We start from the raw sequence: 11,296 nt of genomic DNA, 5'->3' as shown, positions 1-11,296 counted from the left end.
TCCAACGTAGTTCAGAGCCGGCGATTGGCCAGGGGATGAGGAGAGATTCGCTGTATGGCAGAGAGGGTCAGTTGGCAGCAGTACTCCGAAGGAGGAATGGGTTGCTATAGAGACGGGCCTCAGCAATCCTCAACAACTGACGACTACCCCAGAGAGCTGCTTTAGTAGCCACATTGACCTGAGTTGTGGAGAGGATGAGGCTTGCATCAAAACTTGCAATGTCAAAGAAATAATGCATTAGATATACAAGCAAGTCAATATATTTCTGCACAGGCCTGTGCTGATTATCTTTCAATGTATTTTAAATAAAAGCAGAAGGACCACTTATCAAAACATTAGAGCCATCCATTTTCATCATCTGTACATTAGGACTGGAAAGGCAGATAGATTCATAAGATTATCTATTATGGACGTACGGACTAGGCAGGTTTATTCCTGTCTACCTCTTTAAAGTGCCTTTTCCTGTCTGGAGCAGACATAATGGATGGTTAATCATTCAGAGTCTACAACAGCATTTTTTTACTCAAGACAAACTTGAAAACACTACCTTACAACCGTATCAATTACAACACTACATGCACATGTTTAATGAAGACTGTAACTGTTTTAAATAGTCAAGCTCTCTCTCTGTGTGTGTGTGTGTGTGTATGTGTGTGTGTGTGTGTGCGTGAGACCGTTTTATGTAACTGTTCCTTTATGATGCCATTTTGTCTAGGTCTCTCTTGTAAAAGAAACAATGCATCTCAGGAGACTTCCTGGTTAAATATAGATAAATAATTAGTTTCCTACAAACATACTGCTGGAGCTTTAAAAACAAACAAACAACAACAACATGCCAAAACGACAAAACGAGAGCATCATTGTAGAGTGGAATGCAACAAGATTATTGTTTTATCTCAATTATGCTGTTTTTAAAATAGTTGGAAGCAACAGAAATACATTCTCAGTTTTATGTGAACTATTTCTCCGCCCTGACACTCCTGTTTAAGTCATTATGAGGTTGGACAGACTCACTTCTTAGGCCCTAATGTATGCTATCTGGTTCATGAGGACGTCTCAGTGCTTCACCATGCATGACCATTCATTTAGACCTCAATCTACACTCTATCTCTCTCCCAGCTGTCGTCCTGACAACCACCTGCCAATCACCATCCATAGCCCAGTCTCATTTTACTAACCAGGATTAGTCTCCCTCCCATCATTTACAGGCTATATGTTATCTCTGTAGCCACTGGTGCATATAAACAGAAAAAAAGCCCATTCAGCAGCATATTAGGATGTGAATCCACGCAGAGGCATGAGGACCATGCTCTGGAAATGATGGTTAGACAAAGACACTACACTGTAGCAGAATTCCATTAAGATGATACACATGGGGTTGAATGTTTATCTTTCCATTCCACATCATGGGAAATGTGGACAATGTGGAGCAACCACATATTTTCCATTAAGGCTTGTCACATAAATTATGTAATAGTATTATTATGTCTGGAATACATGTGTCAGACAAAAGTTAGAATCTGCAAATGATCGTGTGGTGACAAAAAGTACAGTTTCTATGAGAGTGAATAGAGCATCAGTCTCCGCTGATACAGTCACATTTATATCCTATATCCTATATGTGTCCCTGCTTCCATATATATATATATATATATATATATATATATATATATATATATATATATATATATACACGTATGCATGTATGTATGTATATATACATATACACGTATGCATGTATGTATATATATATATATATATGTCGTCCTGACAACCACCTGCCAATCACCATCCATAGCCCATGTGCATGTATATGTATGTATGTATATACTACGGTGTATATATATATATATATATATATATACATGCAGGGATTCAATAAACATTGCACATGAACATACCACTCACAGCATCAAAGCTGATGTTGCAGCATCAATTTTTAAACACAAACCAGAGTTTTGACAGAGAAGAGTCATGTCTCCCATCTATAACTCACATCTGGAGCGTCCACTGTTGCCTTGGCAACACCGGGCAGGAGGCCTCATCTAGGAGCATTAATCAATCACTCCTGCTGAGAGCAAATTTGTGTTATGCATGTGCGTTAGAGAGTGTGGGTGGGGGGTGGCACAGTGAGAGGGCACAAAGAGCAAACAATGGCCTCTCATCACACCCAGCGCCCGTATGGTTAAATGAATAAGCCAATAATTTGAATAAAAGCTGTTAACCCCCTGAGTGCTGATCTCTGAACGCGTGTTAGTGGTATGTGGGCCAAGATGATTCCACTGAGGAGCCACTCATCCACAAGACGAGCATGAAGAGGCATAGTGAACCAGGCCATGTGGAAAATCGCAGCCCCGGGGTAAAAAAAACTATCAGTTACAAACCTACGGACAACTATGAATAAAGCATAACAAGGTGCATCAGAGACAAACGGCTGCATGCTTATTCTGAGTGGTCCGTCCCAAAAAATTCTGTAGTCCGCCTGTGTGGAAAATGGATTCTCTAGTGAGTCATAATTGCTTCTCTGCAGACCGTTCTGGTTGGCTGCACTGAGAAGAGATTCACGAGGGCAGAAAGTGACACTAATGTAAAACAAACACTCATTAACGTGTTTGTTTAGTAGAGGGAGGCTGTTGCACAGTGGGAGCTACTGTACTGGATGACTGTATGCTCAGAGGCATGGGCTCATGTGATGTCATGGATGCCATTTTTTGTTTTGTTCCAAAGAAGGAATGCACTATCGCAACAAATATGTGCAGGAGTCCACGGGGAGAGCTGCAACATCTGATAGGTTAGGTTCTTTAGAGCATTTCCCTCTCTGATCCAACTCATCAATTATTAATACTAACACATGAGAATGTGGGAATTTAGCTCAACATCCTTGACTGCAAAGACTCCAATCCGGGCAGAGAAAGAGAGGTGTGGAATTTGAGATGCAATGTCGGCGCCCTAAATGGCACAGATCAGCCTCAGATCAGCCTCGTAGCTCATCTAGAGCACATGCTGAGGCCTGGTTACCATGGCATCTGTGCCCTCCCTCACACCCATTAGCCGTCGTGCCTGCCTTCCTTCATGTGCTCCCTGCCCTGGTGGCATTACGCCATAATCTGCCAGATGCAGCAGCTTGCAATGTGCTGTTAGTTTATTGCCTTTATCGTTGGTTTCACAATTACAAAAATCCATAACATATACAGCAGATATTACTCTTAGGGCCACAACTTATTATTATTATTTTTTTATTCATCTGCAGATTATGTTCTTTATTAAAGGGGGCATATTATGCTCATTTTGTGTGTTCCATCCCTCCATCTTCAACCGCTTATCCCTATCGGGGTCGCGGGGTTGCGGATCTGAAGCCAATCCCAGCTGACATGATGCTCATCACACATATAATTTGAGAGGATGTAATCAATTGTACCAACCACATGTAAGGACAGCCCTTAAATCTATGTGTGTCTCGGTGAGGGGAGTCATTGTGTGGAACAAACTGGCAGAGGAAGCGAAAAGTTGTGGAAATCTCATTCAGTTTAAAATAATATTCAAAAGAAATATGATGTGTGAGTACCAGAAGGATTTGCCGGACTGACGCCGTTTTTTCGGGGGGGGGTTTTGCGCACTCCTCAAGCTGGGGCTCCACAGCCACGCAGGCACGCACACACACACACACACACACACACACACGGGTGCGCATTCACGCACACACACGCGGCGGGCGCACACACGGACACACCCATTGTCCGTCTAGGCGTCTGTCTATCGCTCTGCCTACCTGTCTGTATAGATGCCTGCCTGTCTCTCAGTCTGAGGGTCTGTCTGTTTGTCTAAACACCTGTCTGTCTGAATGCCTGTCTATCTGCTAATTGCCTGGCTGGCACTTGCTCTGTTGCCTATATGTTCTGGAGGGAAGAGGGGGTGTAGAAGCAGGAAAAGTTTGGGCCTGTCTGTCTGTTTGTCTGTCTATATGTCTGTTTTGTTTGTCATGTATGTCTGTTTGTGCCACTACAATATATTGTATTGTTATAATATGTTATTTTGGGTTGGGTGGTGCTGGGTGAGGGGTTGGAAATTTATAAGCGTTGCTTCCTTCCATCCCCTTTTCAGACTGTATGTGTAAATTGTTAATTCTTCTTTTTTCTCTTCTCAATGTGTTGTTTTTTTTTTGTTTGTTTTTTTTCTCATCTTTGGATTACAAGTCTGAAATAAATGAATAATACAAAATACAATAAATACAATACATCGGGCGTAAGGCGGGGTACACCCTGGACAGGGCGCCAGTCACAGGGCACATAGAGACAAACAGACACAGACAATTTAGAGTCATCAATTAACCTAACACATGCATGTCTTTGGACTCTGGAGAACCCAGAGAAAACTCACACAGACACGGTGAGAACATGCAAACTCCACACAGAAGGGCCCCAGCCGGGATTCGAACCCTCTCGCTGTGAGGCGACAATGCTAACTATCACACCACCATGCCGCCCATCTTGTGTGTTATGTTCTGGAATTCCGCTAGAACATGTTTACATGTTTGAATGTAAAAAAATCTAAAACGATATTTTTCTCATACTGTCTGTCTGAATATACCTCTCTTCGCCCTCTATCTGAGACGCTCTGTTTTAGCGCCTGTCCCGCCATCCTGGAAAAGCCCAGTCTGACATAATTTTCAAGAGCTCAAGGTGGCATCTTCAAATTGCTTGTTTTGTCTAACCAACAGCTTAAATGACAACGATATTCAATTGACTAAGAAAACCATCAAATAGCCATACTTGAGGACCGGGAACCACTGAATTGTTGGCATTTCTACTAAATAAATGTAAACAATTAACCAATCACCAAAATCGTCCAGACAAATTACAGAGAAAATCGCTTCAGCTGTACATTATTTTAGTGTAATGAAACATGTCCAGACATAGACAGACACACATGTGAGTAACAGTCCTGTATGCTTTGAAATCAAACGGTGGGTGACACGGTGTGCACCAGTGTTACTTGTGATAACAATCTCCAATTCCTCCATGCACTTCAGATAGCCCAGGAAACAGCTGCTGATTAACATATCATAACACTAATGTCAACTGACAAAAATCACACAAATGGATCCAATGAGGCAGAGACGTAAAAGTCCCCTTGAAATTATTTCATGGACCTCACCACCAGCGTATATGGTGTCATCAGGAACTTGTCCCTGAGGATTTTCCTTTCATTGTTTGCTGTGACACTCTGATATTTGATTCTTGGCACAAAGGTATGTCAGATATGTGCAGAGAGCAAACCTGTGACCTTTGAGTGACTGGATAGTCTCTAGCCACTCCTACCCTGCACGCGCACACACACACACACACACACACACACACACACACACACACACACACACACACACACACACACACACACACACACGGAGTAAAAGGAGAGAGTTAAGACCTTACACAGTTCTCTGGAATGCTAACTTAGTCCCCCCCTGATCCACTCGTGTGGAACTAAATAAAAGTACAGTAGAGGGAGGGTGAGCGAGGCAGTGGGAGAGATGATTCAGTACTTGAAGAGCAGTGCTTTTATGCCTGTAAATACACTACTGTACACTGCTTTACAATACATCACTTGTTACAGCGCACTTTCCAAGCTTCGCAGGATCCTAATGTAGCCTAAAGGTAGCTACACTTCTCATTACACTTGTGACACTCTGCCCTGCCAGCCAGAAGAAAAAAAAAACATTGTTTAAAAGAGAACAATGACACAAGCATTGCTCACATCACTTTCTTTTCATCATTCAAGGCAAAAATAAATAAATAAATAATAGCTTCCAGGAGGTGACTCATCTATTCAAGGGGTTCCCATTGGCTACCTTAAAGCTGTGTGCACAGGACCTATCAGTACTAATCAATAATACATGACTGTAGGTGCTGCACAGTTTCACTGCAGCATCATGACTCTGAGATACTGAGAGAGACAGCGCTCAGTGTCAGAAGGCACGTGAAGCCGCTTCAGTCATATTAACACCTCATCCAGCTGTGCACGGTGTGCTCTCCAGACAGCTGCTGATGATGGCGATACACATCATCACCCTGCAGCGGCATCTTGCATCCAATACGCCCTTTATTTCATAGGCTCTCGGTCTGAGAGACAGCTAGGGATGTGATGATACTTCTCTATTACACACATGTAGTTTCGGTTACAATAGACCTGGTTTCAGTTACAACCCTGAACACCATCAGCCACAATCTATTATCCTCATTATGCATGCATTACATTACATGCATTCAATTAATAAATTATATGTATGTATCTACTATTGAGATGCAATTTGACAGTGTCTCAATAAATAGGTGAGGACTAGAGGCTACATCTGTCTGATGAGAAGGAAACCATTTTTTTTTACACGACGGCAACATTGAACTTCATCACTAATACCTGCGAGGGGTTGTGTCTCAGGCGGTTGGCAAGGATATACCCGGTGTAATGAACACAGCATCGCGATCATCAGTGCATTCACCTACCTTTCCTTTCTCAGATGTGTGCCATATTCCTTCCCCTGCGTGTCGGTGTCGGTGTCAGTGTCTTGTTGAGTTTACCGCCGCTGCACTGCTGCTGCTGCTGCTGCTGCTGCTGAGGCGCGTCTGTGCTGTACTGACAGGGGCAGCTCCCTCATACGAGCCTGGCCATTGTGGTTAGCAGTGCCAGAGAGGGAGGCAGCATGGAGGTACCGTACACTTCAAGTGCACTAAAATGAGTATATGCAGCTGCAGCCCACAAGAGGTCGTCCTTTATGCCAGATTTACCTATAAGCAGGAAGTTGGTGCAGTCTATGTTTCCTGTGAATCAACGTTTATAGTCAGCCTATGTTCAAAAATGTGCTTTGCTTATTGTTTCTTCTCTCAAGTGTTTGAGCTGCACTGTGCAGAATTATGCACGTGCAGTGATTGACATTAGGAGGTCAAATTCATCTGCTCTGAGTTTACCTTCATTTTTGTGACAGATTTTGTGGGGTTGTGAAGTTTGGAGGTTGAAGTGGTCCAATATGCAATTTGAGCAGGTGTAATCTTCAAGCCTTCAGCTAACAAACACTCTGGGTGGACTTTCCGATGAAGTAGGAGGAATATTCATATAATCTTGATTTTTTCTTTCAAAGAAGAAGAATGAGTATAAGTCAATTGTTTGAGTTTATAGGTTAATTTACTTAAAAAAGTTAAAAAAAAACAAACAGTTACTTTATACTTTAAACTTGCAGTTCTTGATAATACCATCAGTCAATAAATGAAAGAAATATCCCAGAACCATTTTGCCGATCTTAATTAAAACATTATTAGGTATCACTTAAAAAAATTGCCCCAGGATTTTCCACACCCAGGAATGTGGTGAGAGTGCAGCGCCCAAGATCAACAGGTTCACTATATGGCAACTGTTTTGTAGTATTTGGTTTCCACTTAAGTATGCACTGGCGTTAGATTGGGCCCTGCCCCGATCTTGAGGCTGTCTTGAGGAAGAGGGTCCCACCTGCGTGTGATTATTGGGATTTCTCACAAGATAAGTGTCATGACACTTATGACACACTGACAGGTTTTGATGCCAACTGATATTACAGCTGTGCATAACTACTCTGAGGCAGTGACAGACGGAGACAGAGACACTTAGAGTCAAGACATGTCATTCTGGACTCTGGAGGGCATAAATCTGCCTCAAACTCCTTGTGATTTGTAGATTTTGGAGCTTCTGATGATATCACATCTTCAGCAGAGGCAATTTCCATTTTTCATGCACAATTTTCTAAGCCAACACGAACAAAATGGACATTTTAAAGACTTCATAACAACTGAGCAAACTCCATCTGCTGATGAATCTCATGCAAAAAGTCCTCTTTACACAACATTTGCCAGATTCTCTTGAACATAAAGTAGGCTACATATCCATGGAGAATAAAAAAAAGTGACATTTTTCCTATATGAATCTCCATCAGAGGGCAGTGTTGCTCTTTCCAAACAGTGGTGTTTGACAGAGCTGCATGCAGACTTAAATGTCTTTGACCCACATTGGCTAAAATTGGACAGAATATTAATAACCATCTATGTATGACCTTTACAACTTTCCCTGCCCCATTTATCTTAAAATCTGATGTTAGTTTTGGCCTCTCCTCCCCAACATACCTATTGTATCCAGTGTGTAGACCAAGTGTGTAATGTGCAGTGTGTAGACAAAGGGCTGTCACTCTTGTTGCTGGAGTGGACATGAACAATACCTCAAGCCCCTTGGGCCACATTACACCGCAGAGACTCACATAAAGGGACGAGAGAGGGAGCACCGACAGCCTCTGACTAATGGAGAGAGAAATGAAAGGGACACGCAGGAGCTCATATCTACTGTTTGATCTCATATAAAATTATAAAAGCTTTCTTGTGGCTATGTGCAGAGCCAGGGCAGTGTATCATAACACTGAGAAAGATCTTAAATGTCTAATTTAAACTGAGTAAAATTACAAAAAAAAAGTCAATTGTGCTGCTTTCCAGACATGCTGATGTAGGCAAACATTGAACAGCGTGAGAAAATGTGGTGGTGGGATTGTTTTTATCAAAATGACTGTTCAAAATCTAGATCAAATCATGTAGACATTGATCCCAAATCACTTAGACAAAACGTATAACTTATTACTTTCTTTTAAAAAAGAAATTCTATTCTATCTATAAACATAGCTAGCATAGCATAAACAGTGTTGGAAAATATTCTAAATTGTGTATTTGCCCCACTCTTACTGCCACTTTCTCCTACAGTGTAAGTTAATCACTGCTTAATAGACTGGCTGTTAGTACTATCTGTTTTTTGGGGATATGTCTTGTATGCAATCACATAACTGTCTCATTTATATGGATAAACATTTGTGTGTGTCCCCAGAGAAGAAGCAGACGGATGGCTGTAATATGGTTGTTTTGCTTCATCTGGAGAAACACCTGCTCCATCAAGACGGAGAGAAACCCCAAGACCCCATCATGTGGTAGAGGAGCAGCTTGTGTTCTAGCTTCCCTACATGAAGTCTCAAATACGTGTGAAAACTTTCAGATAAGACCCATTTTAAGATATGGACTATATAAATGAACCAACATGGATGGTTTACTTAAGAGGCCTACTGGGCACAGGCCCAGGGGCCCAAAGGGCCAGGGGCCCTTAGTCACAAAATGTTGCTGAAAAAAAACACAAAACAATCACAAATAGATTCTAAATGACTACAAACACACCTAAAACAACTACAAACAACCCCACATCACTACAGAGTGATTGATACAATGCAAATGGACCAGAAGCATGAAAAATGACTGAAATAGATGCAAAACAATCACAGAGATGCAAAAACAACTATAAAAAAAACACACAAAATAACCACAAAAAGGTGACAAAAAGACAAAAACAGAAAATGACCATAAGGAGGCGCAAAAGGACTAAAAGTAGACTTTGAGTTTGGGTTTCTAGTTCAGGATGGGGGCCCTCTTATGCATCTGTGCCCAGGGGCCCATTATCTCACAATCTGCCCATGTATATCAATGTCTTACAAATTTCACCTTCAGAAATATATTATATAACTGGGATCAAAACAAGCAAACATGTATTAGCTTCCACTGTTTATTTCCAACATATGGATTTCCTTTTTAGCTGCAACACATCCCAAATAGTGAAAGCACACAAAAGTCCAGCAGACTATTTTTTGTGAAATTGAATTAAATATATTTACAAATTGGTGCAAAGGGGAAGTCAAAACTAAAGACAAAGCAGCAAATTTAAAGTCAAGTGTAGCAATGTTTGCAAAGTGTAACTCCGGCGCAAAATCATCCCATTGTCTTTTTCGGCACATACATCAAATAAGCCATTGAGACAGTTTTTTTTTCGTGTAACAACTATTAATGGAGAAATCCGGGAGAGTCGCTAACAGATGTGGCTAACAATGATTAGCTTGGGGCAGTACGGTGAAGGCATTTAAACGGCTTTCATAACCACTAATACTACTCAAAATAACACCAAACCTCTACAGCAGCATTATAAGAGTCCATACATAACGAAGCACCAATTGGCTCCTTCCTTTTGGATTGACTTTGGTAATGACTTGAATGGACTTTACTATGAGAGGAGCTGGTACCAGGGCCAGTTGGTAAGTCTTTCAAAACACTCTTTTAATAAACTCTGGGTTCGCTAACTACGTTGTTGGTGCTTCGTTTTATGTGTAGGGACTCTTATCATGCTGCTGCAGAGGTTTGGTGTTATTTTGATCAGTATTAGTGGGTTAAATAATCCCTTTCAATGCCTTCACCATAATGACTCAAGCTAATCAGTGTTAGCCACGTCCAGCTGTTAGCGACTCTACTGGATTTCTCTGTTAATAGTTTATGGAAAGAATTAAAAAAAACTCTCTCGATGGCTTATGTGATTTATTTGCCGAAAAAGACCGTGGGGTGATTTTGTGCCAGAATTTTCCTTTAATCTAATTTACAGCAGCTTTCAGCATATTTCCACTCTGTTCACCCTTTTGATGACAGGGAGCCTGTAGTCCTGCAACTGTTGTTGAAAAACCAATCAGTCATCAATTTAACACAACCCCACACATACATGGGCATACTTCAAACCCTCTGGTATCCATATCCAGAAATCATTCAGCTGTCGTGGCTGCAAACAGTCCAGCCTCTGTCCATCCTCCTCCTGCTCCTCACAGCCTACACATCCAGCACGTGGTTGAGGTAGGAGATGTAACAAATCGCGAGTCGCAGTATCTCAATCTTGGACAACTTCTTGTCTGGTGGGAGTGTTGGAAGCAGTTTTCTCAGCTCTGCAAAGGCAAAGTTGAAGGCCACCACGCGAACACGCTCCCTGGTGGCGTGCGCGGATCGATATTTAGATGTGGCGCGCCTCCGCCGCCTCTTCTCCTCCCTGCTGAGGGATGGCACGTGCACGTAGCGCGTCTTGCCCTGTCCATCCTCGGGTCCATCTGGTACGGACCCACACTGCGCGTTGAAAGTGTCGAGAAGGGTGCCCGAGTCCGTTTGTCCCCAGGGCAGGTCGGACTCGGCCTGGTCTGGACTGAGCATCATGCTTGTCTCCTCAGATTGGAAAGATCTGGAAGAAAATAGTAGAAATCAGTGAAAGGATTCTGTTTTAACTGTATGGCTGTGTGACAGGCATCGGGGCGAAGGCAATAACTTCATTTTAGGCAAGGGGATTTCATGCACGAAAACTGCATGTGTATATTCAATTCAATTCAATTTATTTACAGCCAATTCACAAGTACAGTTATCCCAGGACACTTTAGATAAAGAGTAGG

The 11,296-nt window shown here is 42.0% G+C and overlaps 1 protein-coding gene across 1 annotated transcript; it reads right to left on the bottom strand.

The window, feature by feature from the left end:
• Positions 1–10,691: 10,691 nt before the first annotated feature.
• LOC310953162 (helix-loop-helix protein 2-like) lies at positions 10,692–11,066 on the bottom strand (the record flags this gene model as incomplete). Its single annotated transcript, XM_083922103.1, has 1 exon — positions 10,692–11,066. The coding sequence occupies one exon, from the start codon at positions 11,064–11,066 to the stop codon at positions 10,692–10,694; it is 375 nt and encodes a 124-aa protein (XP_083778229.1).
• Between the last annotated feature and the right edge of the window lie 230 nt (positions 11,067–11,296).

This window comes from Echiichthys vipera (assembly GCF_963691815.1).
Source record: "Echiichthys vipera genome assembly, chromosome: 10".
In the NCBI taxonomy this organism is placed as follows: domain Eukaryota; kingdom Metazoa; phylum Chordata; class Actinopteri; order Perciformes; family Trachinidae; genus Echiichthys; species Echiichthys vipera.
Note: the sequence above shows the minus strand (reverse complement) of the source record. Positions and strands in the feature narration are given on the sequence as shown.